At 40.4% G+C, this 27,666-nt stretch overlaps 1 protein-coding gene across 1 annotated transcript in view; it reads right to left on the reverse strand.

Moving 5' to 3' along the window:
- Window positions 1–285: 285 nt before the first annotated feature.
- Window positions 286–27,666, reverse strand: part of PROS1 (protein S) — a 224,672-nt gene continuing 197,291 nt past the window's right edge. Inside the window, exons 13-15 of the mRNA XM_053706038.1 lie at window positions 15,019–15,170; window positions 2,512–2,743; window positions 286–1,389 (exon numbers count right to left, since the gene is read on the reverse strand). Coding sequence (XP_053562013.1) covers window positions 1,247–1,389; window positions 2,512–2,743; window positions 15,019–15,170 — 527 coding nt within the window. The 3' untranslated portion in view covers window positions 286–1,246. The remainder of the gene's footprint in view (window positions 1,390–2,511; window positions 2,744–15,018; window positions 15,171–27,666) is intronic.

Genomic DNA, 27,666 nt, shown 5'->3' on the forward strand with positions numbered 1-27,666 from the left:
TATTCTCTGTGTAAAAAATATTTTTTATAACAAGAAAATGATATTTCAAAAAAAATAAACAACAAATATTTCTAGCATGCGTTATTAGTTCCCTTCAAAAGTAATAATTTTATTCATGGACAAGTTTTATCTTAGCCTGATTGCATAACATTTCTAGGCTAGTGAAAAGATAGATAACATGGAGTCAGATTTGCTCATGGCCAGAAAAAAAACCCTCTGCTTTTATAACACTGGGGGCCAGGCTACACTGAGAATTTTTAAGTGCTAACTGTGAAAGAAAACAAGTTATTTGCTGTTTTTTTACACAATCATTTTATTTTAATATTTACTTTGATTTAACATATTTGTTTTTACTAAAAGAGCACTGTTTAATATCTTTTTAACTGATTTTCTTCCAGCAAAATTATCCCCATTGGCTTGCGGCTGTCAAAAGTGAGGCTTTATTTAGCATACAACCCTTTATAAAAAATCTCTAATTCCTGTCTAACCATCTCATACCCTTAGTTTGTACAACAATATAACTGAACATTCTTACCGTGTGTAAAACCTCTAAAAAATTTGATTTATTCAATACGTTAAAAGGATATTTTAAAATAGTTTACAAAGATAAATGCTCTCTATTGTCCATCCATATGAATAATGATATTGCTAATAACAAATAACAAACATAAATGATCAGATTTTTTCAGCTGTTTTTTAAACAATAATTTAATTTGTTATAGTTTATAAAGACAGTGTTTTCAATTTTGTATAATAGTTGTTTCTTGAGTAGATTTCTTTAGAATACTTTTTTTTGTTACAAGAAATTAATTCACAAAAGGTTACCGATATACTAAAATGTACAATAAGCTGCTAAGTAAAATTTTACAAATATTTTAAAAACTTCTCATCTACCTTATATATCTAAAAACTAAGTTATAATGTTGTAAACCAGAATATAATACTGAAATTCCAAGTCTAAACAATATTTATGTGTAATAAAGTCATGTAGTAAAAAATAATAATAAAAAAAAATACTGAAGGCAATGTATGGCATTTTTGTTATTTTGTTCAAATGGAATGTGAGAAATGTGTGCTTTTATTTATTAAACCTGAAATATTAGAATATGAATCTAGGCACACATAATAATCAAACATTAAAAATACAATGCACAGATTTTACATATCAGGCACATCTTCATCTAAACATTAATGTACAGCATAGTGGAAGTAAAATTTAAAAATAAAAGTCATAGAGATATAAAAACTACAAAATGGAAGGACATGAATGTGATCTAATATCATTTTGCTTGAAAACTGCATCATCCAAATCCACCTTCTTATTGTCGATAATTACATCCATGCAGCCATTGTAGAAAGCTGAGATAGGAGTAGCGGTGACAGAGATATCTAAAAAGAAATAGCATTATATATAACATGAAATTCATGTACATCTGAAAATAATTTTTTAGTATTCGATTGTATCAATTGCTAAGATAGCAATTTTCAAAACTATATTTTAGATCAGTGCTTTCCAAACTGTGTGTCGGGACACACTAGTGTGTCGTCAGCAGTGTGTAGGTGTGTCCCTGCTTCAGCACAATTTTTTTTTTTTGGTTTCTGACTTTCCACCTGCCTGCTACGCATATAACATGGTCGACACGTGATTGATATCTAGGGGAACACAGATCATCTTAACCTATTGGCGCAGCTCAGTGGGAACTGAAACTATTCCCATTGGCGGCACATTAGCTCCTGACTGCACGTGTAGTCTCCTTAATTGGCTCGTGACTGCACGTGTAGTCAGTAAATGGGAGAGCAGTGTGTTTGCAGCGCGGTCAGTAGTCAATCAGACTCACCGAGCTCTGAAGGCGGCAGCTTAAACGCTGAGCTGAAGTCAGAGGGGTTATTTTCTGCAGCTAGCTCCCAGTAGTGCATTGCTGCTCCTGCTCTTGATATATGGATAGCAAGTGGAAGCTTAAGAAATGCTTGATGATGAAATGTGAGTGTCTTTTTCTAATATTCCACCAAATATTCAGAAACTGTGTTCATCCCATCAACCTCATACATTCCATTAAAATATCAAGTAGCTATTGGTGTTATTAAACTTTTTTTTAATTCTTGCACATACATACTGTTACTTGTAAATATATGTCATTATTAAATAATTCATGTATTTGTCCGTATCTCTTAAAACAAGTTAGTTTAACCTCCTTTTTGCTAGTACAAATGAATTACTGTGTCGCGAAATGATGTAGGTCTAAAAAGTGTGTCACCAACATAAAAAGTTTGGAAAGCTCTGTTTTAGATAGTGAGAAACACAATTTTAATCAATATTTATTGTAAGTTTATCTATTTATAAAAACCTCTATTTTATTCAATGTGTTAATTGATGTTCTGTTCATTTTAAAACCTGACACATGTAACCAGTCACAAGGACATATATTTGCACTGGAAATCCAGTATTGATTATCCTTTGTAGTTGTGATAGGCTGATATTCAAATAAACAACTTATAAACCAAATCAAGTACCTGGAATTCCTCCCAAATATGTATCAATCTTTCCTTTCATTGCTTGGTCCAGAGCAGACAACTGATCATCCATTTCCAACGTATCTGCGTAACTAATCTCCACAAATAAATTTGCAGTGATCTCTAGTGATGTTTTTGTGACTTTGAGACTTATTTGAAGGTATCTATGCATACATATGGCTTTTGTGGTCAGACGAGCAACAGTAGCATTGTGTATGCTAACCACAACATCCTAGAAAAAGCAAAAGTCACTGTCAGTCCAAGGAAATAATTCATTTACTGCATAAACATGTCCAATGTTACACCTTTTTATACAGAGTTTCTATTGAGAAAAAAAATAAAAATAAATAAATATATATTTGACTGATAAATTAATTTCTTTCATGGTGGTGAGAATCCACTAGCCATTACTCTTGGGATTCAACTCCTGGCCACTAGGAGGAGGCAAAGATTCCCAAAGCTCTAAGAGCGTTTAATCCCTCCCAACTCTCTTGTATTCCAGTCTGATGTATAGCCAAGAAGAACTAGAAAGGTAGGAAAGGACAAAATAGAGAAAATGAGGTGCAAACTAGAAGTTCCAGCAGAAAAAAATGAAAGTAAAACATGGAAAAGGATGGGTCTTGCTGACTCTTACCACCATAAAAGAAATGAATTTATCAGGTAAGCATATATTTTTTTCTTTCATAAGGTGGTGAGAGTCTACAAACCATTATTACTGGAAACTAATACCCAAGCTATGGAGTCCATAAGCTTTCAAGACAGAAGCCAAGTGTCCAAAGCATACAGGTTCGAAAAGAGAAACCTGCAAAGCTTGTAAAAAACAAAGTAATGTTCCAAAAAGGAGAAATTAGTTTAGACACTGGATATATCCTGGCTAAGTCTGAACAAAACCTTGATGTCAAGATACTTAGCAATTTTCATGTAGTATGAAACAGAAAAAGACGAAAAGACTTGCAATAAGAAGAATTATTGGAATTCTAAAAGAATGCTAGCTAAAACCCTAGTTTTGAAAAACAGGAAACAACTTTCCAAACCATTTAAGATATTTTAGTTATGTCATCAATAAAACCTCTTTGATGATTCGAGAAAAAACAGAATTTATGCTTACCTGATAAATTACTTTCTCCAACGGTGTGTCCGGTCCACGGCGTCATCCTTACTTGTGGGATATTCTCTTCCCCAACAGGAAATGGCAAAGAGTCCCAGCAAAGCTGGTCACATGATCCCTCCTAGGCTCCGCCCACCCCAGTCATTCGACCGACGGACAGGAGGAAATATATATAGGAGAAACCATATGATACCGTGGTGACTGTAGTTAGAGAAAATAATTCATCAGACCTGATTAAAAAACCAGGGCGGGCCATGGACCGGACACACCGTTGGAGAAAGTAATTTATCAGGTAAGCATAAATTCTGTTTTCTCCAACATTGGTGTGTCCGGTCCACAGCGTGGGAACCAATACCAAAGCTTTAGGACACGGATGAAGGGAGGGAGCAAATCAGGTCACCTAAATGGAAGGCACCACGGCTTGCAAAACCTTTCTCCCAAAAATAGCCTCCGAAGAAGCAAAAGTATCAAATTTGTAAAATTTGGCAAAAGTGTGCAGTGAAGACCAAGTCGCTGCCTTACATATCTGGTCAACAGAAGCCTCGTTCTTGAAGGCCCATGTGGAAGCCACAGCCCTAGTGGAGTGAGCTGTGATTCTTTCAGGAGGCTGCCGTCCGGCAGTCTCATAAGCCAATCGGATAATGCTTTTAAGCCAAAAGGAAAGAGAGGTAGAAGTCGCTTTTTGACCTCTCCTTTTACCAGAATAAACAACAAACAAGGAAGATGTTTGTCTGAAATCTTGAGTAGCCTCTAAATAGAATTTTAGAGCACGGACTACGTCCAAATTGTGTAACAAACGTTCCTTCTTTGAAACTGGATTCGGACACAAAGAAGGTACAACTATCTCCTGGTTAATATTTTTGTTGGAAACAACTTTCGGAAGAAAACCAGGCTTAGTACGCAAAACCACCTTATCTGCATGGAACACCAGATAGGGCGGAGAACACTGCAGAGCGGATAACTCTGAAACTCTTCTAGCAGAAGAAATTGCAACTAAAAACAAAACTTTCCAAGATAGTAACTTAATATCTATGGAATGTAAAGGTTCAAACGGATCCCCATGAAGAACTGAAAGAACTAGATTTAGACTCCAGGGAGGAGTCAAAGGTCTGTAAACAGGCTTGATCCTAACCAGAGCCTGAACAAATGCTTGAACATCTGGCACGGCTGCCAGTCTTTTGTGAAGTAAAACAGATAAAGCAGATATCTGTCCCTTTAGAGAACTTGCAGATAATCCTTTCTCCAAACCTTCTTGTAGAAAGGATAGAATCTTAGGAATTTTTATCTTGTTCCATGGGAATCCTTTAGATTCACACCAACAGATATATTTTTTCCATATTTTATGGTAAATTTTTCTAGTTACAGGCTTTCTAGCCTGAATCAGAGTATCTATTACAGAATCTGAAAACCCACGCTTTGATAAAATCAAGCGTTCAATCTCCAAGCCGTCAGTTGGAGGGAAACCAGATTCGGATGTTCGAATGGACCCTGAACAAGAAGGTCCTGTCTCAAAGGTAGCTTCCATGGTGGAGCCGATGACATATTCACCAGGTCTGCATACCAAGTCCTGCGTGGCCACGCAGGAGCTATCAAGATCACCGAGGCCCTCTCCTGATTGATCCTGGCTACCAGCCTGGGGATGAGAGGAAACGGTGGGAATACATAAGCTAGGTTGAAGGTCCAAGGTGCTACTAGTGCATCTACTAGAGACGCCTTGGGATCCCTGGATCTGGACCCGTAGCAAGGAACCTTGAAGTTCTGACGAGACGCCATCAGATCCATGTCTGGAATGCCCCATAATTGAGTTATTTGGGCAAAGATTTCCGGATGGAGTTCCCACTCCCCTGGATGGAATGTCTGACGACTCAGAAAATCCGCTTCCCAATTTTCCACTCCTGGGATGTGGATCGCAGACAAGTGGCAGGAGTTATCCTCCGCCCATTGAATTATCTTGGTCACTTCTTTCATCGCCAGGGAACTCCTTGTTCCCCCCTGATGATTGATATATGCAACGGTCGTCATGTTGTCTGACTGAAACCTTATGAATTTGGCCTTTGCTAGTTGAGGCCAAGCTCTGAGAGCATTGAATATCGCTCTCAGTTCCAGAATGTTTATCGGGAGAAGAGACTCTTCCCGAGACCATAGACCCTGAGCTTTCAGGGATTCCCAGACCGCGCCCCAGCCCACTAGGCTGGCGTCGGTCGTGACAATGACCCACTCTGGTCTGCGGAAGCTCATTCCCTGTGACAGATTGTCCACCACCAACGGAGTGAATCTCTGGTCTTTTGATCTACTTGAATCGTCGGAGACAAGTCTGTATAATCCCCATTCCACTGTCTGAGCCCAAGATTATAATGCCAATTATTAGCTAGAATCTGCATAATATGCCCCAATAAAGCAATCGTTTTAGCCCATAAAAATGTCTACCAGTTTTTAAGCCCTTTTTTAAGCCCTTTATTCTTTTATATTTGACTAAGAAAATGGCTTACCGGTCCCCATGAGGGGAAATGACAGCCTTCCAGCATTACATGGTCTTGTTAGAAATATGGCTAGTCATACCTTAAGCAGAAAAGTCTGCTAACTGTTTCCCCCAACTGAAGTTACTTCATCTCAACAGTCCTGTGTGGAAACAGCAATCGATTTTAGTTACTGTCTGCTAAAATCATCTTCCTCTTACAAACAGAAATCTTCATCCTTTTCTGTTTCAGAGTAAATAGTACATACCAGCACTATTTTAAAATAACAAACACTTGATAGAAGAATAAAAACTACATTTAAACACCAAAAAACTCTTAACCATCTCCGTGGAGATGTTGCCTGTGCAACGGCAAAGAGAATGACTGGGGTGGGCGGAGCCTAGGAGGGATCATGTGACCAGCTTTGCTGGGACTCTTTGCCATTTCCTGTTGGGGAAGAGAATATCCCACAAGTAAGGATGACGCCGTGGACCGGACACACCAATGTTGGAGAAATTGACATCTGAATCAGATTCACAAACCAAGTTTTGCAGGGCCTGACTAGAGCAATTAGATTAACGAAGAATACTCTATTCAATTCAAACTATAACCCATGGAAACAGAAGTCAGCAGGTCTATCTCTGGGAGACCTCGTTGTTCCATAGTATGAAAATTCTAAGTAATAAAGGTGGAATTAGTCTGTTACATGTGAATATCACCTGGCTTTTAATATACATGTAGTGATGTACCTGCTAAAAGCCTGTGAGCTATTTTAATGCATGAAAATGTCTTCAGTACCTTAAGATGCGCTCACTGCTTCCAGTAGAGCCAGTCCAGTGCTGTAAATATAACAGCAGAGGATCTGTGTTTGGAGTATATCACCGACTTTATAGGAAGAGTTTAAGGGACCGGTCATAACGACAACTGTGGAAGGCTTGTGACTAACTCCTCACTGGAAGTGATTATGCCACTACTCAATACTTAAATCTTCCCTCTGTCCCAAGAAGCATCTCTCTGAGGGCCTGCTAAAAGCCTGTGAGCTATTTTAATGCATGAAAATGTCTTCAGTACCTTAAGATGCGCTCACTGCTTCTAGTAGAGCCAGTCCAGTGCTGTAAATATAACAGCAGAGGATCTGAGTTTGGAGTATATCCCCGACTTTATAGGAAGAGTTTAAGGGACCGGTCATAACGACAACTGTGGAAGGCTTGTGACTAACTCCTCACTGGAAGTGATTATGCCACTACTCAATACTTAAATCTTCCCTCTGTCCCAAGAAGCATCTCTCTGAGGGAAAAAATTGGGCCTCAAATTGGTCTGAGGACCCATCTCAATGAGGTATCTGGAGCACATAAATTTACCTTCCTCTTGTAGAGACAAAGATAAAACTGGAATACCAGAGAGGTGGGAGGGATTAAGTGTTCTTAGAGCTTTGGAAATCTTTGCCTCCTCCTAGTGGCATGAAGTTAAATCCCAGAAGTAATGGCTCGTGGACTCTTACCACCTTATGAAAGAAAAAAAGCAAATTTAAAAATGCCATAATATAATGTTACCTGCTGAGCTCTAAAGGGAGAGTGTCTATTATCAAAATTGTTTCATTGTCTTGGTATCCATTATTGAGAGTTGCTTCTGGAGCAGCAATGCACTACAAGGAACCAGCTGAAAACCTCCCATAAATCAATAAAGAGCGGCATATGGGTGCAGCAACAAAGTGATAGCTAGCTCCCTGCAGAGCATTGATAATTCCGATCCTACCTAGGTATGCTCTTCAACAAACTATATATAAAAAACAAAGCAAGCTTGATAATTTTACAAAACCTTAAAGGGACATTAAACACTTTGAGATGGTAATATAAAATGATAAATTGTATATATAAAACAACTCTGCAATATACTTTCATTATTTATTTTGTCATCTTTGCCTGTAATTCCATTCTGAAATTGTGAGCTTTTCAGTTCCTGTTAGAAATGGAAGTGCAGAACACTGTTAAATCCAGCGCAACCATTGGCTGCACTCTCTAGTGACCTATTTATAACTGTCCCTAATTGGCCCCAGCAAAGAAGGTAACACAAGTTACAACATGGCAGCTCCCAGTGTTTTATAGACACTAAAACTTTACACTTATTTTGTCACTTTTTAAACAACTAATCAAACTTTAAAAAAACATAATTTATGCTTACCTGATAAATTCCTTTCTTCTGTTGTGCGATCAGTCCACGGGTCATCATTACTTCTGGGATATAACTCCTCCCCAACAGGAAATGCAAGAGGATTCACCCAGCAGAGCTGATATAGCTCCTCCCCTCTACGTCAGTCCCAGTCATTCGACCAAGAATCAACGAGAAAGGAGTAACCAAGGGTGAAGTGGTGACTGGAGTATAATTTTAAAAGATATTTACCTGCCTTAAAAAACAGGGCGGGCCGTGGACTGATCGCACAACAGAAGAAAGGAATTTATCAGGTAAGCATAAATTATGTTTTCTTCTGTTATGTGCGATCAGTCCACGGGTCATCATTACTTCTGGGATACCAATACCAAAGCAAAAGTACACGGATGACGGGAGGGATAGGCAGGCTCATTATACAGAAGGAACCACTGCCTGAAGAACCTTTCTCCCAAAAATAGCCTCCGAAGAAGCAAAAGTGTCAAATTTGTAAAATTTGGAAAAAGTATGAAGCGAAGACCAAGTTGCAGCCTTGCAAATCTGTTCAACAGAGGCCTCATTCTTAAAGGCCCAAGTGGAAGCCACAGCTCTAGTGGAGTGAGCTGTAATTCTTTCAGGAGGCTGCTGTCCAGCAGTCTCATAGGCTAAACGTATTATGCTACGAAGCCAGAAAGAGAGAGAGGTAGCAGAAGCTTTTTGACCTCTCCTCTGTCCAGAATAAACGACAAACAGGGAAGAAGTTTGGCGAAAATTTTTAGTTGCCTGCAAGTAGAACTTGAGGGCACGAACTACATCCAGATTGTGTAGAAGACGTTCCTTCTTTGAAGAAGGATTTGGACACAAGGATGGAACAACAATCTCTTGATTGATATTCCTGTTAGTAACTACCTTAGGTAAGAACCCAGGTTTAGTACGCAGAACTACCTTATCTGAGTGAAAAATCAGATAAGGAGAATCACAATGTAATGCTGATAACTCAGAGACTCTTCGAGCCGAGGAAATAGCCATTAAAAACAGAACTTTCCAAGATAACAATTTTATATCAATGGAATGAAGGGGTTCAAATGGAACCCCTTGTAAAACGTTAAGAACTAAGTTTAAACTCCATGGCGGAGCAACGGCTTTAAACACAGGCTTGATCCTAGCTAAAGCTTGACAAAAAGCCTGGACGTCTGGATTTTCTGACAGACGCCTGTGTAACAAGATGGACAGAGCTGAAATCTGTCCCTTTAATGAACTAGCCGATAAACCCTTTTCTAAACCTTCTTGTAGAAAAGACAATATCCTAGGGATCCTAACCTTACTCCAGGAGTAACGTTTGGATTCGCACCAGTATAGGTATTTGCGCCATATTTTATGGTAAATCTTTCTGGTAACAGGCTTCCTAGCCTGGATCAGGGTATCAATAACCGACTCAGAAAAACCACGCTTTGATAAAATCAAGCGTTCAATTTCCAAGCAGTCAGTTTCAGAGAAGTTAGATTTTGATGTTTGAATGGACCCTGTATCAGAAGGTCCTGTCTCAGAGGTAGAGACCAAGGTGGACAGGATGACATGTCCACTAGATCTGCATACCAAGTCCTGCGTGGCCATGCAGGCGCTATTAGAATCACAGATGCTCTCTCTTGTTTGATTTTCGCAATCAATCGAGGAAGCAGCGGGAAGGGTGGAAACACATAAGCCATCCCGAAGTTCCAAGGTGCTGTCAAAGCATCTATCAGAACCGCTCCCGGATCCCTGGATCTGGACCCGTAGCGAGGAAGTTTGGCGTTCTGGCGAGACGCCATGAGATCTATCTCTGGTTTGCCCCAACGTCGAAGTATTTGGGCAAAAATCTCCGGATGAAGTTCCCACTCTCCCGGATGAAAAGTCTGGCGACTCAAGAAATCCGCCTCCCAGTTCTCCACTCCCGGGATGTGGATTGCAGACAGGTGGCAAGAGTGAGACTCTGCCCAGCGAATTATCTTTGATACTTCCATCATTGCTAGGGAGCTTCTTGTCCCTCCCTGATGGTTGATGTAAGCTACAGTCGTGATATTGTCCGACTGAAACCTGATGAACCCCTGAGTTGTTAATTGGGGCCAAGCTAGAAGGGCATTGAGGACTGCCCTCAATTCCAGAATGTTTATTGGAAGGAGACTCTCCTCCTGATTCCATAATCCCTGAGTCTTCAGAGAATTCCAGACAGCGCCCCAACCTAGCAGGCTGGCGTCTGTTGTTACGATTGTCCAGTCTGGCCTGCTGAATGGCATCCCCCTGGACAGGTGTGGCCGATAAAGCCACCATAGAAGAGAATTTCTGGTCTCTTGATTCAGATTCAGGGTAGGGGACAAATCTGAGTAATCCCCATTCCACTGACTTAGCATGCACAATTGCAGCGGTCTGAGGTGTAGGCGTGCAAAAGGTACTATGTCCATTGCCGCTACCATTAAGCCAATCACCTCCATGCATTGAGCTACTGACGGGTGTTGAATGGAATGAAGGACACGGCATGCATCCTGAAGCCTTGTTAACCTGTCTTCTGTCAGGTAAATCTTCATTTCTACAGAATCTATAAGAGTCCCCAAGAATGGAACTCTTGTGAGAGGAAAAGGAGAACTTTTCTTTTCGTTCACTTTCCATCCATGCGACCTTAGAAATGCCAGAACTAACTCTGTATGAGACTTGGCAGTTTGAAAGCTTGAAGCTTGTATTAGAATGTCGTCTAGGTACGGAGCTACCGAAATCCCTCGCGGTCTTAGTACCGCCAGAAGGGCACCCAGAACCTTTGTGAAGATTCTTGGGGCCGTAGCCAATCCGAATGGAAGAGCTACAAACTGGTAGTGCCTGTCTAGGAAGGCAAACCGTAGATACCGTTGATGATCTTTGTGAATCGGTATGTGAAGGTAAGCATCTTTTAAATCCACTGTGGTCATGTACTGACCCTTTTGGATCATAGGTAAGATTGTCCGAATAGTTTCCATTTTGAACGATGGAACTCTTAGGAATTTGTTTAGAATCTTTAAATCTAAGATTGGCCTGAAAGTTCCCTCTTTTTTGGGAACCACAAACAGGTTTGAGTAGAACCCTTGTCCTTGTTCCGACCGCGGAACTGGATGGATCACTCCCATTAATAACAGATCTTTCTTTATCTGGTTTGTTGACAACCTTGACAGATGAAATCTCCCTTTTGGGGGAGATAATTTGAAGTCTAGAAGGTATCCCTGAGATATGATCTCCAGCGCCCAGGGATCCTGAACATCTCTTGCCCAGGCCTGAGCGAAGAGAGAAAGTCTGCCCCCCACTAGATCCGGTCCCGGATCGGGGGCTCTCGGTTCATGCTGTCTTTGGGGCAGCAGCAGGTTTCCTGGCCTGTTTGCCCTTATTCCAGGACTGGTTAGGTTTCCAGCCTTGCCTGTAACGAGCAACAGCTCCTTCCTGTTTTGGTGCAGTGGAGGTTGACGCTGCTCCAGGTTTGAAATTCCGAAAGGGACGAAAATTAGACTGTCTAGCCTTAGCTTTGGCTTTGTCTTGAGGTAGGGCGTGGCCCTTACCTCCTGTAATGTCAGCGATAATTTCTTTCAACCCGGGCCCAAATAAAGACTGCCCCTTGAAAGGTATATTAAGTAATTTAGACTTAGAAGTAACATCAGCTGACCAGGATTTTAGCCACAGTGCTCTACGTGCCTGTATGGCGAATCCAGAGTTCTTAGCCGTAAGTTTGGTTAAATGTACTACGGCCTCCGAAATGAATGAATTGGCTAGTTTAAGGACTCTAAGCCTGTCCATAATGTCGTCTAGCGTAGATGAACTAAGGTTCTCTTCCAGAGACTCAATCCAAAATGCTGCCGCAGCCGTAATCGGCGCGATACATGCAAGGGGTTGCAATATAAAACCTTGTTGAACAAACATTTTCTTAAGGTAACCCTCTAATTTTTTATCCATTGGATCTGAAAAAGCACAGCTATCCTCCACCGGGATAGTGGTACGCTTAGCTAAAGTAGAAACTGCTCCCTCCACCTTAGGGACCGTTTGCCATAAGTCCCGAGTAGTGGCGTCTATTGGAAACATCTTTCTAAATATTGGAGGGGGTGAGAACGGCACACCGGGTCTATCCCACTCCTTAGTAACAATTTCAGTTAATCTCTTAGGTATAGGAAAAACGTCAGTACTCGCCGGTACCGCAAAGTATTTATCCAACCTACACATTTTCTCTGGTATTGCAATGGTGTTACAATCATTGAGAGCTGCTAAGACCTCCCCTAGTAATGCACGGAGGTTCTCCAATTTAAATTTAAAATTTGAAATATCTGAATCCAATCTGTTTGGATCAGAACCGTCACCCACAGAATGAAGCTCTCCGTCCTCATGCTCTGCAAGCTGTGACGCAGTATCAGACATGGCCCTAGTATTGTCAGCGCACTCTGTTCTCACCCCAGAGTGATCACGCTTGCCTCTTAGTTCTGGTAATTTAGACAAAACTTCAGTCATAACAGTAGCCATATCATGTAATGTTATCTGCAATGGCCGCCCAGATGTATTAGGCGCCATAATATCACGCACCTCCCGGGCGGGAGATGCAGGTACTGCCGCGTGAGGCGAGTTAGTCGGCATAACTCTCCCCTCGCAGTTTGGTGAAATTTGTTCACATTGTACAGATTGACTTTTATTTAAAGTAGCATCAATACAGTTAGTACATAAATTTCTATTGGGCTCCACCTTGGCATTGGAACAAATGACACAGATATCATTCTCTGAGTCAGACATGTTTAACACACTAGCAATAACTTGCAACCTGGTTATAATCTTTTTTAACAAAAACGTACTGTGCCTCAAAGAGGTACTTAAACGATTAAATGACAGTTGAGATAATGAACTGAAACAGTTATAGCATCAAGTTTAAAATAACACAACTTTTAGCAAAGGTTTGTTCCCATTAGTAAATAACTAAATTTGACATAAAAAGAGTAACGTTTTTATTCACAGTCAATAAAAATTCTCACAGCTCTGCTGAGAGAATGTACCTCCCTTCAAAGAAGTTTGAAGACCCCTGAGATCTGTCAGTGAACCGGATCATGCAGGAAATATAATAGTAGCTGACTGGAATTTTTTGATGCGTAGCAAAAGAGCGCCAAAAACGGCCCCTCCCTCTCACACACAGCAGTGAGGAGAAACGAAACTGTCACAATTTAAAGCATACAACTGCCAAGTGGAAAATAATGCCCAAACATTTATTTACTCAGTACCTCAGCAATGTAAACGATTCTACATTCCAGCAAAAACGTTTAACATGACAATATTTATTAAAAGGATTAGTGACCTTTAACAGAGTAGTTCCGGTGAAAAACCATTCCCAGAATACTGAAGTGTATACATACATGTCATTATAACGGTATAGCAGGATTTTTTCATCAATTCCATTCAGAAAATAAAAACTGCTACATACCTCAATGCAGATTCATCTGCCCGCTGTCCCCTGATCTGAAGCCTTTACCTCCCTCAGATGGCCGAGAACAGCTATATGATCTTAACTACTCCGGTTAAAATCATAGTAAAAAACTCTGGTAGATTCTTCTTCAAACTCTGCCAGAGAAGTAATAACACGCTCCGGTGCTATTGTAAAATAACAAACTTTTGATTGAAGTCATAAAAACTAAGTATAATCACCATAGTCCTCTCACACATCCTATCTAGTCGTTGGGTGCAAGAGAATGACTGGGACTGACGTAGAGGGGAGGAGCTATATCAGCTCTGCTGGGTGAATCCTCTTGCATTTCCTGTTGGGGAGGAGTTATATCCCAGAAGTAATGATGACCCGTGGACTGATCGCACATAACAGAAGAAATACATCTACATGTTAGTCATGGACTAATCTTTTCTTTGAATGCATCATTCTATCTAGCATGTATTTAGTGTTTAATGTCCCTTTAATAAAAGATTTATACATGTATTGAGTTTGTACTATGAAGAGGATTTAGAAATTTCTACATTAAAGAGACGTGTACAATAATATTTCTATTGTTTTAAAAGATAGATAATCTCTTTACTACCCATTCTCCAGTTTTGCATACACAACACAGTTATACTAATATATTTTTTACCTCTGCGATTACCTTGTATCTAAGTATCTTCTGACAGCCCCCTGATCACATGACTTTGTATTTATTATCTATTGACTTGCATTTAGTATTGTGTTGTGCTAACTCTTAAATAACTCCCCATGCCTGAACACAGTGTTATCTATATGGCCCACATGAACTTACAGTCTCTTGTTGTGAAAAGCAATTAAACAAGCATGTTATAAGAGGCAGCCTTCAAGGGCTTAGAAATTAGCATATGAGCCTACCTAGGTTTAGTTTCAACTAAGAATACCAAGAGAACAAAGCAAATTTGATGATAAAAGTAAATTGGAAAGTTTATTAAAGTTACAAGTCCAATCTGAATAATGAAAGTTTAATTTTGACTAGACTGTCCCTTTAACTAAGATTTGTCAACGAAAAATATTTAGAATATTTCAAATATGCTTTTTTCTGAGAAGATGCTATTTGTAAACAATTTAATACACTCCAGCAGGTAAAATGAATATTTGGGAATAAATAAGAGGGGAGAAAATGTAAGGTATACGGTCCCTTTAAGCTAGTAAGAGCTTGAAAAAAAGGAAATAAAATGATTTACATCCAAGCATTTACTTTTTTAGAACAAGAAAATACTACACATACCACAACTACCTACTTAATGAACCCATGTGGCATGTATTTAATTCTTAGCTAAATAACATTTAGTAATAAAAGTAAATACCTGTACAATATCAGAACCCAAGTCTTCAATGGCTAAAGCAAGTGGCACAGTTTCTCCATTAACCAAGGCAAACATAATGCCGGTTCCTGTCGATGCCCGAACATTCAGTGTGACATTTACAAACCATTCTCCATTACTGGAAGTGCTGTCAGCTAAGGATATAAACAGTATCAACACAGGGATTACAAAATAAAAATGTGCAGTGTTTTTGCCTTTTAATATACAGTAGATATCACATCATAAAATATGTTCAGAAGACAAAATGCCAACAAAACATTTGTATCTTTAAACTGGGTGATGGTCGGACTCACCAAGGGAAGGAGATGTTAAACTCAGTATTTAATTCCTCATAAGGGGACAAACCGATAGGTAAGTATACCTTTGGGGTAAATCTCTCAATCTCTTTTTTTTCTTTTTATAAGGTGTCGTTAGGATAATGTTACATAGTGCAGAATTATGTAACATTATTTTTTACGTTTACTGTCCCTTTAACTGCATACATTAAAAAAAATGTATTAAATTTACTCATTTCTTTTTTCTTCCTTTTCTAGTAATGTAACTCCTAAAGTTGCCAAACTGACCCTACAACACGCTACATAATGATGACTTGATCTGTGCTGGAACTTTTTTATATTCATATCTGTGCTTAAAGGGATAGGAAAAGCAAAATTAACCTTGCATGATTCAGATAGAGCATGTCATTTTAAGACACTTTTAAATTCACTTCTATTTTCATTCTCTTCGTATCCATTGTTGAAAATTAATACGCACATATCCTACACTAGTGGGAGCTAGCTGCCGGTTGGTGCCTGCACACATTTGTCTCTTGTGATTGGCTAACTAGATGTGTTCAGATAAGTGTCTGTAAAGCAATGTTGTTCCTTCAGAAAGGATAACAAGATAATGAAGAAAATGTGATAATAGAAGTAAATTGGGAAGTTGTTTAAAATTGTATGTTCTATCCAAATCATGAAAGAAAATGTTAGGGTTTCCTGTCCATTTAACTGGCTACAGGACAGGAGTAAAGATACATATACAAAATAAGCTTTTAATGGCCAAGTATATATTTTTTTCCTAAACTAATTCCATTTTTGGGTAGACTTTTCTTGTATTTACACTATTCCTCCTTCCTGGATTTATAGGTAACCCCTGAGGATATCCTAATTTACCTTTCACATGTTAAGTTTGTAACTATATATGTTTTAATAGTAATGGTTGGGAAATCATAAATTGTTTACTGTTATGCTCTAATATTATTGAACACTAAGGTCCAAGAGTGGCCTTCGAGATTTTGAAGTCTCCCCACCTCCTCCAGTTTATTTAAGAGTATTAGGGTCCAAGATCGATCCATAAATCATTTGGAGGACTCTATAGTCTTTAAAAAAATGAGGTTGCCTTTATGTCAGCATACTCTTGATATAGACACATTGTTTTCTTTGATTCTTATTGTGCATTATCATACTTGAACATTACGCCAATGTTATCACAACCTGAAGATCTTATAGGAGCCGATTTACTAAAGTGCGGATGGACATAAGATGTAGCATATAATGCCCGCCGCACATCGATAAATGCCGTCAGCATACGCTTCTGGTGAACGGCTTGTGCAATGCCGCCCCCTGCCGCTAGCAGGGGGTGTCAATCAGCCCGATCGTATAGGATCGGGTGGTTTGAAGACCACAGCCTCAGAGGCAGCGGACAAGTTATGGATCAGCAGTCTTTAAACAGGGGCATCAAGCTCCATTCGGAGATTGATAATTTGGCCCCAAAGAATGTAGCTGGCTGTACACTGTAACTTATGCTTATGTCTTGCTGTACCTTTTGGAAAATACTTTGTATGTTTGACACTACTGTTGTATTGTAATCTTCTTTTTCTAATACCTTAATAAAAGAAAAAAAATATAAAAAAAAAATAAAAAAAAATAAGCTTTTAATGGAGTATGGTGTTGGACAGCAAAATAAAGCTAAATTTAGCTCATTTGTTCATAATTCAGAAAGCAGCCAAATACCATATCATGTTCTCATCATGCTTTAAACACATCCCCTCTCATTGGCTTCTAACAACCCAAACATATAGACTTTCCTAAGACACTAATGCTGCCACGAAAACTTTCTGAAAGTGAACATTTTCTACCACAGGGTTTGATCAACGCAGATGCACACTAGAAAAATGCCTTCACCTTGTTCCACAGGAGGGAGGTATGGTATGTGCAACTTGTCGTACAGTCATGCCCATCTTCAGCATTATGCTGCCATAGGAGCCATTTATGGCTGTGCAGGGCCACAAATAGAGAGGCATATAATTTGCTAGCCATGTGCTGGCATATTGCAGACTAGTGAAGCTGTGCCAGTGTGTTTAGTGCCTTAAAGGGCCATGATACCCACATTTTTTCTTTCATAATTTAGAAAGAGAATGCATTTTTAAACATCTTTCTAATTTACTTCTATTATCTAATTTGTTTTATTCTCTTGATATTCATTGCTGAAAAGCATATCTAGATATGCTCAGTAGCTGCTGATTGGTTGCTGCACATAGAAGCCTCATGTGATTGGCTCACCCATTTGTATTGCTTTTTCTTCAAATAAGGATATCTAAAAAATTAAGCAAAATAAATAATAGAAGTAAATTATAATGTTGTTTAAATTTGTATGTTCTATCTGAATCATGAAAGAAAGATTTTGGGTTTAGTGGCCCTTTAAAGAAAGAGAAGCCTCCAATGGCTCATCATAAAGCAGCTGCATACGTCTGTACTGCTGCTGTCTGGCAGGTGTACTGGCTGTCAATTAGACCTGGGATTAATTGAACTCAAATTTACCACAATTTCAGAGGCTCCACAAGGGAATAGAGTAAGATCTCACAGATAGTTTTGAAGCTGAAAGACCATGCAGCAGAATTTTTGTGACGTTTGCAAAATGTTCTCTCTGTAGGACTGTGCATTGAAAAACCCTCTGACTATGGGCCTGATATTCAAAACCTCGCCAGCATGGAGAGAAATCACACAAAATCTTTGGGATTTATTTTAGACCTTGCATTGTGTTTCTAATTTTTTTAAGGTCCTCGCCGTAATGACGAGACTTCTTAGAATATCTCTCCTGAGCTGCGAGGTTTTTAATATCAGGCCCTAAGTGATAAGTTTAGCTAAAGCTGTTTCTATTACTTTAGGAATGATGATTTCAAAGAGCATTACTGTGTACCACCAACTACATGATTACCTCCTACGCACATATGCAACTAGTGATTGGCTCTCCCTAAACACTTACCTCAGAAACTGAAGTACAATGTCATTTTGGAGTAGGCACACAGTATTTCAGTAATAAGATGCCCTAATACACTAGGGCATTTTATTGTTACACAATAATGTCCCTTTAAATAGGCAATTTAACAGGAAACCATATACGTCTAATCTACAACTATAAATTCTGGCACACAATTTTGTTACAATCTTGTACTATTGTTATTAATACCTTGCTTTCTATTCTTTTGTAATTGTTGAGCTGTGTACAACCTACCTCATTTATGTTTTGCGTAAGAAACCTTCTGTAGTTACTGTCTAAGGAAAGCTGCACAGTGCCCCCTTCACTGCCTCCACTGTCTCTACAGGTAAGTGCCTACCCCACTGTCTCTACAGGTAAGTGCCTACCCCATTGCCTCTACAGGTAAGTGCCCCTCCTCCACTGTCTCTAAAGGTAAGTGCCCCTACTCCACTGTCTCTACAGGTAAGTGCCTACCTTTACTGCCTCTACAGGTTTGTAGCTACCCCACTCTCTCTACAGGTAAGTGCCCCTCCTTCACTGTCTCTACAGGCAAGTGCCTACCCCACTGTCTCTACAGGTAAGTGCCCCTCCTCCACTGTCTCTACAGGTAAGTGCCTACCCCACTGCTGCTACAGGTAAATGCCCCTCCTCTACTGTCTCTACAGGTAAGTGCCAACCCCACTGTCTCTACAGGTAAGTGCCTACCCCACTGTCTCTACAGGTAAGTGCCCCTCCTTCACTGTCTCTACAGGTAAATTCCTACCCCACTGCCTCTACAGGTAAGTCTCCCTTCTCTACTGTGTCTACAGGTAAGTGCCTACCCCACTGTCTCTACAGGTCAGTGCCTACCTCACTGCCTCTACAGGTAAGTGCCTACCTCACTGCCTCTACAGGTAAGTGCCTACCTCACTGCCTCTACAGGTAAGTGCCTTGCTTATAGGAGGCTTAGCGTACAGCGTGTAATAGGTAAGTAGTTTTACCTTTTAAAGGTAATATAAAGGAAACTAATGTATACTAATGAATTTCGTTAGTATATATTAGGTTTCTTTAAAATTAGCTAGTGCATTAGTTTGGATATTAACCCCTTAATGACAACTGACGTACCAGGTACGTCCTGCAAAAACTTGCAGTTAGTGACAATGGACGTACCTGGTACATCAGTTGTCTAAGAGAGTGCTGGAAGCGATCGCAATCGCTTCCAGCAGCTCTCAGGGTATTGCAGTGATGCAATACCTTTAAAAAGCATCCGATGGCCCTCTCTGCACCGGTAGCGATGGGGCCGTTCGTTGGTGGGTGGGAGCTTACAGGGAGGAGGGTGGGCGGCCCATCGCTACCCGGCATCCGGTTCCTTCAAGTGCATTGTGCACGCCGGATGCCGGGAGCGTGCGGGGGGGGCTGCGTGCACGCGCATGCGTGCGTGTGTGTGCGCGCGCGCAGCAATCACTGGCACTGCCACCAATGAATTTTGGTAAGAGGGAGGGGGGCAGCAAACAGTAATTTTTTTTTAATAATAATAGGATCTGGTAGGGTTAGGGGGGTGGGGGTACTGGGGGGGGGCAGCTACACTACAGAAAAAATGAAAAAAAAACCATTTAAAAATAAAAAAAAACACTTTATTTTTTGGGGAAAACTGGGTACTGGCAGACAGCTGCCAGTACCCAAGATGGTGGCAATTAGGTAGGTGGGGAGGGTTAGAGAGGTGTTTGGGGGGGATCAGGGAGGTTGGGGGTTAAGGCAGGGGTCCATCACAGCTGAATAATTAAAAAAAACAAAACAAAAAAAAAAAACACCTTTTATTTTAGTACTGGCAGACTTTCTGCCAGTACTTAAGATGGCGGGGACAATTGTGGGGTGGGGGAGGGAAGAGAGCTGTCTGGGAGGGATCAGGGGGTGGGATGTGTCAGGTGGGAGGCTAATCTCTACACTAAAGCTAAAATTAACCCTGCAAGCTCTCTACAAGCTACCTAATTAACCCCTTCACTGCTGGGCTTAATACAAGTGTGGTGCGCAGCAGCATTTAGCGGCCTCCTAATTGCCAAAAAGCAACGCCAAAGCCATATATGTCTGCTATTTCTGAACAAAGGAGATCCCAGAGAAGCATTTACAACCATTTGTGCCATAATTGCACAAGCTGTTTGTAAATAATTTAAGTGAGAAACCTAAAATTGTGAAAAATGTCACTTTTTTTTTTATTTGCTCGCATTTGGCGGTGAAATGGTGGCATGAAATATACCAAAATGGGCCTAGATCAATACTTTGGGTTGTCTACTACACTACACTAAAGCTAAAATTAACCCTTCAAGGTCCCTACAAGATCCCTAATTAACCCCTTCACTGCTGGGCATAATACACGTGTGGTGCGCAGCTGCATTTAGCGGCCTTCTAATTACCAAAAAGCAACGCCAAAGCCATATATGTCTGCTATTTCTGAACAAAGGGGATCCCAGAGAAGCATTTACAACCATTTGTGCCATAATTGCACAAACTGTTTGTAAATAATTTCAGTGAGAAACCTAAAGTTTGTGACAAAATTTGTGAAAAAGTGAACAATTTTTTTTATTTGCTCGCATTTGGCAGTGAAATGGTGGCATGAAATATACCAAAATGGGCATAAATCAATACTTTGGGTTGTCTTCTAAAAAAAAATATATACATGTCAAGGGATATTCAGGGATTCCGGACAGATATCAGTGTTCCAATGTAACTAGCGCTAATTTTGAAAAAAAGTGGTTTGGAAATAGCAAAGTTCTACTTGTACTTATTGCCCTATAACTTGCAAAAAAAGCAAACAACATGTAACCATTGGGTATTTCTAAACTCAGGACAAAATTTAGAAACTATTTAGCATGGGTGTTTTTTGGTGGTTGTAGATGTGTAACAGATTTTGAAGGTCAAAGTTAGAAAAAGTGTGTTTTTTTCCATTTTTTCCTCATATTTTATATATTTTTTATATTAAATTATAAGATGTGATGAAAAAAATGGTATCTTTAGAAAGTCCATTTAATGGCGAGAAAAACGGTATATAATATGTGTGGGTACAGTAAATGAGTAAGAGGAAAATTACAGCTAAACACAAACACTGCAGAAATGTAAAAATAGCCATTGTCATTAAGGGTAAGAAAACTGAAAAATGGTCCGGTCATTAAGGGGTTAATTTTGTGAAAACGAAATTGAATATATATTTTTAAAACAAATTAACATCATATTGTGCTTGCTGCAATTATTTTTCAGTAGCCAAACTCCACTTGCCGCTTGCCAATCTGAAGTTTGCAGCTGTCATTATGTTAAAAGGAGCATTAAAGGGACAGTAAACACCTTCTAATTAGAAGACATTTCTGTTGTATTGCTATAGAATAATATATCATCCAAGTCTTAATGTTTTTAAAGCACATTAACATAATTTTTACTGCAATTATTTATTAATAGCCAAACTTGTCTTGTCATGAGACAACAAGACAAGTCCTGGCTATAATGTTAGTATAGAGTGCATTGTTTTGCAGTTGTTATCAGTTAAAGCCAATTAAAGGGACATTCCAGTCAAAATTTAAATGCACATAGATTAATTACATCTTTAAATAGAAACATATTTGCAAATACGTGCATTGGCAAAAATGCTTCTAGTAAAAGCTATCATTGTTTTAGTGTTAACATTTTTCTCTGCACGTGCATGTGAAGCTTAGCTAGATATTGTCACTGTACCTACATTTTAAATACTGCAGCTGCTCAGATCATCACTGGGGCTTGTATCATGTCAGCAATTAGCAAATTGAATCATTATCAGATAGTACAAGCACCTAAGGCTCTCTGAGCAAGTACTGTGTTTAAAATGCTGGTGCACGTTGCATATGTAAATACTCTTTTGAAACAGCTATAGCTTTTATTAGAAGCATTTTTGCTAATGCATGTATATTACAAAAATGCTTCTGTTCAATACGGAAATGCACCCATGAGGTTTCCAATTTTGGCTGGAATATCCCTTTAAGGACAGGTATATAGCAGGGTCAGCCTTGAGAAGTCAGCAGGTTGTAGTTTCAATTCTGGGATTAGAAATTGGAAAGTTTTTTAATTAAACATAACTAAACATTGTATATACAAATCTCAAGGAGTTCATTGTCCCTTTATATACAGTAGAATTCCATAATGAACAAGTGCATAATAAAGAGACAATGTAATAACGCTCTGAAGTTTAAATAAGCAATAGATTTTTTTCTAACAAATTTCAAAATTTCCATAAATTTGCAGCCCCTTGTATCATGTGACAACTATCAGCCAATCACAGACTCATATATGTATACACCGTGAACTCTTGAACATGCCCAGCATGAGCTGGTGCCTCAGAAACTGTGCATATATAAAGACTTTGCACGATTTGATAATGGAAGTAAATTGGAAAGTTTCTTAAAACTGACTGCTCTATCTGAATAATGAAAGTTTTATTTTGACTTAGAAAAAGCAATAGATTTTTTTCTAACAAATTTCAAAATTTCCATAAATTTGCAGCCCCTTGTATCATGTGACAACTATCAGCCAATCACAGACTCATATATGTATACACCGTGAACTCTTGAACATGCCCAGCATGAGCTGGTGCCTCAGAAACTGTGCATATATAAAGACTTTGCACGATTTGATAATGGAAGTAAATTGGAAAGTTTCTTAAAACTGACTGCTCTATCTGAATAATGAAAGTTTTATTTTGACTTTAGTGCCCCTTTAATATAAAGTGCATTGTTTTGCAGTTATCTGCTAAAGCCAATTTAGCAGGTTTTGCCATGTGAAGTCTGTAGGGTACATTTTCAGCTCTGATAATTAGAAAAACATAATTTATGCTTACCTGATAAATTTATTTCTCTTGTAGTGTATTCAGTCCACGGATCATCCATTACTTATGGGATATATTCCCTTCCCAACAGGAAGTTGCAAGAGGATCACCCAAGCAGAGCTGCTATATAGCTCCTCCCCTCACATGTCATATCCAGTCATTCGACCGAAACGAGACAAGAAAGGAGAAACCATAGGGTGCAGTGGTGACTGGAGTTTTAATTAAAATTTAGATCTGCCTTAAAAAGACAGGGCGGGCCGTGGACTGAATACACTACAAGAGAAATAAATTTATCAGGTAAGCATAAATTATGTTTTCTCTTGTTAAGTGTATTCAGTCCACGGATCATCCATTACTTATGGGATACCAATACCAAAGCCAAAGTACACGGATGATGGGAGGGACAAGGCAGGAACTTAAACGGAAGGAAACACTGCCTGTAAAACCTTTCTCCCAAAAACAGCCTTCGAAGAAGCAAAAGTGTCAAATATGTAAAATTTTGAAAAAGTGTGAAGCGAAGACAAGGTTGCAGCCTTGCAAATCTGTTCAACAGAGGCCTCATTCTTAAAGGTCCAGGTGGAAGCCACAGCTCTAGTGGAATGAGCTGTAATTCTTTCAGGGGGCTGCTGTCCAGCAGTCTCATAGGCTAAAGGTATTATGCTACAAAGCCAAAACGAGAGAGAGGTTGCCGAAGCTTTTTGACCTCTCCTCTGACCAGAGTACACGACAAACAGGGAAGAAGTTTGACGAAAATCTTTAGTTGCCTGTAGATAGAACTTCAGGGCACGGACTACGTCCAGATTATGCAAAAGTCGTTCCTTCTTTGAAGAAGGATTAGGACATAATGATGGAACAACAATCTCCTGATTGATATTCCTGTTAGAAACTACCTTAGGTAAAAACCCAGGTTTAGTACGCAGAACTACCTTGTCTGAATGGAAAATCAGATAAGGAGAATCACAATGTAAGGCCGATAACTCAGAGACTCTTCGAGCCGAGGAAATAGCCATCAAAAACAGAACTTTCCAAGATAAAAGCTTAATATCAATGGAATGAAGGGGTTCAAACGGAACCCCTTGAAGAACTTTAAGAACCAAGTTTAAGCTCCACGGAGGAGCAACCGTCTTAAACACAGGCTTAATCCTAGCCAAAGCCTGACAAAAAGCCTGGACGTCTGGAACTTCTGCCAGACGTTTGTGTAAGAGAATAGACAGAGCAGAAATCTGTCCCTTTAACGAACTAGCAGATAAGCCCTTTTCTAAACCCTCTTTTAGAAAGGACAATATCCTAGGAATCCTAACCTTACTCCATGAGTAACCCTTGGATTCGCACCAATATAAATATTAACGCCATATCTTATGGTAAATTTTTCTGGTAACAGGCTTCCGTGCCTGTATTAAGGTATCAATAACGGACTCCGAGAAGCCACGCTTTGATAGGATCAAGCGTTCAATCTTCATGCAGTCAGCCTCAAAGAAATTAGATTTGGATGGTTGAAAGGACCTTGTATTAGAAGGTCCTGCCTCAGAGGTAGAGACCATGGTGGACAGGACGACATGTCCACTAGGTCTGCATACCAGGTCCTGCGTGGCCACGCAGGCGCTATCAGAATCACTGATGCTCTCTCCTGTTTGATCTTGGCAATCAGTCGAGGTAGCATCGGAAATGGTGGAAACACATAAGCCATGTTGAAGACCCAAGGGGCTGCCAGAGCATCTATCAGCGCCGCTCCCGGGTCCCTGGACCTGGATCCGTAACAAGGAAGCTTGGCGTTCTGGCGAGACGCCATGAGATCCAGTTCTGGTTTGCCCCAACGATGAATCAGTTGAGCGAAGACCTCCGGATGAAGTTCCCACTCCCCCGGATGAAAAGTCTGGCGACTTAGAAAATCCGCCTCCCAGTTCTCCACGCCTGGGATGTAGATCGCTGACAGGTGGCAAGAGTGAGACTCTGCCCAGCGAATTATCTTTGAGACTTCCAACATCGCTAGGGAACTCCTGGTTCCCCCTTGATGGTTGATGTAGGCCACAGTCGTGATGTTGTCCGACTGAAATCTGATGAACCTCAGTGTTGCTAACTGAGGCCAAGCTAGAAGAGCATTGAATATTGCTCTCAACTCCAGAATATTTATTGGGAGGAGTTTCTCCTCCTGAGTCCATAATCCCTGAGCCTTCAGGGTGTTCCAGACTGCGCCCCAACCTAGAAGGCTGGCATCTGTTGTTACAATTGTCCAATCTGGCCTGCGAAAGGTCATCCCCTTGTACAGATGGACCCGAGAAAGCCACCAGAGAAGAGAATCTCTGGTCTCTTGATCCAGATTTAGTAGAGGGGACAAATCTGAGTAATCCCCATTCCACTGACTTAGCATGCATAATTGCAGAGGTCTGAGATGTAGGCGCGCAAATGGTACTATGTCCATTGCCACTACCATTAAGCCGATTACTTCCATGCACTGAGCTACTGACGGGCGTGGAATGGAATGAAGGGCACGGCAAGCATTTAAAAGTTTTGATAACCTGGCCTCCGTCAGGTAAATTTTCATTTCTACAGAATCTATCAGAGCCCCTAGGAAGGAGACTCTTGTGAGTGGTGATAGAGAACTCTTTTCCACGTTCACCTTCCACCCATGCGACCTCAGAAATGCCAGAACTATCTCTGTATGAGAGTTGGCAATTTGAAAACTTGACGCTTGTATCAGAATGTCGTCTAGGTACGGAGCCACCGCTATGCCTCGCGGTCTTAGCACCGCTAGAAGTGAGCCCAGAACCTTTGTAAAAATTCTCGGGGCCGTAGCTAACCCGAAGGGAAGAGCTACAAACTGGTAATGCCTGTCTAGAAAGGCAAATCTTAGGTACCGATAATGATCTTTGTGAATCGGTATATGAAGGTAGGCATCCTTTAAGTCTACTGTGGTCATGTATTGACCCTCTTGGATCATGGGTAGGATGGTTCGAATAGTTTCCATTTTGAATGATGGAACTCTTAGGAATTTGTTTAAGATTTTTAGGTCCAAGATTGGTCTGAAGGATCCCTCTTTCTTGGGAACTACGAACAGATTTGAGTAAAACCCTTGCCCTTGTTCCGTCAGCGGAACTGGGTGGATCACCCCCATTACTAAGAGGTCTTGTACACAGCGTAGAAATGCCTCTTTCTTTATTTGGTTTGCTGATAACCTTGAAAGATGAAATCACCCTTGTGGAGGAGAAGCTTTGAAGTCCAGAAGATATCCCTGAGATATGATCTCCAACGCCCAGGGATCCTGGACATCTCTTGCCCAAGCCTGGGCGAAGAGAGAAAGTCTACCCCCCACTAGATCCGTTTCCGGATAGGGGGCCCTCTCTTCATGCTGTCTTAGGGGCAGAAGTAGGCTTTCTGGCCTGCTTGCCCTTGTTCCAGGGCTGGTTAGCTTTCCAGCCCTGTCTGTAACGAGCAACAGTTCCTTCCTGTTTTGGAGCGGAGGAAGTTGAGGCTGCTCCTGCCTTGAAGTTACGAAAGGCACGAAAATTAGACTGTTTGGCCTTTGATTTGGCCCTGTCCTGAGGAAGAGTATGACCCTTACCTCCAGTAATGTCAGCAATAATTTCTTTCAAGCCGGGCCCGAATAAGGTCTGCCCCTTCAAAGGAATATTAAGCAATTTAGATTTAGAAGTCACGTCAGCTGACCAGGATTTAAGCCATAGCGCTCTGCGCGCCTGGATGGCGAATCCGGAGTTCTTAGCCGTTAGTTTAGTTAAATGTACAACGGCATCAGAAACAAATGCATTAGCTAGCTTAAGTGCTTTAAGCTTGACCATAATCTCATCCAATGGAGCTGTGCGAATGGCCTCTTCCAGAGACTCAAACCAGAATGCCGCAGCAGCAGTGACAGGCGCAATGCATGCAAGGGGCTGTAAGATAAAACCTTGTTGAACAAACATTTTCTTAAGGTAACCTAATTTTTTATCCATTGGATCCGAAAAAGCACAACTATCCTCCACCGGGATAGTGGTACGTTTAGCTAAAGTAGAAACTGCTCCCTCCACCTTAGGGACCATCTGTCATAAGTCTCGTGTGGTGGCGTCTATTGGAAACATTTTTCTAAATATCGGAGGAGGGGAAAATGGCACACCGGGTCTATCCCACTCCTTGCTAATAATTTCTGTAAGCCTTTTAGGTATAGGAAAAAAGTCAGTACACACCGGTACCGCAAAGTATCTATCCAACCTACATACTTTCTCTGGAATTGCAACCGTGTTACAATCATTCAGAGCCGCTAATACCTCCCCTAGCAATACACGGAGGTTCTCAAGCTTAAATTTAAAATGAGAAATCTATGAATCCGGTCTCCCTGGATCAGATCCGTCACCCACAGAATGAAGCTCTCCGTCCTCATGTTCTGCAAATTGTGACGCAGTATCGGACATGGCTCTCACATCATCAGCGCGCTCTGTCCTTAACCCAGAGCTATCGCGCTTGCCTCTTAATTCTGGCAATTTAGATAATACCTCTGTCATAACAGCAGCCATGTCTTGCAAAGTGATTTGTATGGGCCTCTCTGATGTACTTGGCGCCACAATATCACGTGCCTCCTG

The sequence above is a fragment of the Bombina bombina genome, chromosome 3 (assembly GCF_027579735.1).
Source record: "Bombina bombina isolate aBomBom1 chromosome 3, aBomBom1.pri, whole genome shotgun sequence".
NCBI classification, from domain to species: domain Eukaryota; kingdom Metazoa; phylum Chordata; class Amphibia; order Anura; family Bombinatoridae; genus Bombina; species Bombina bombina.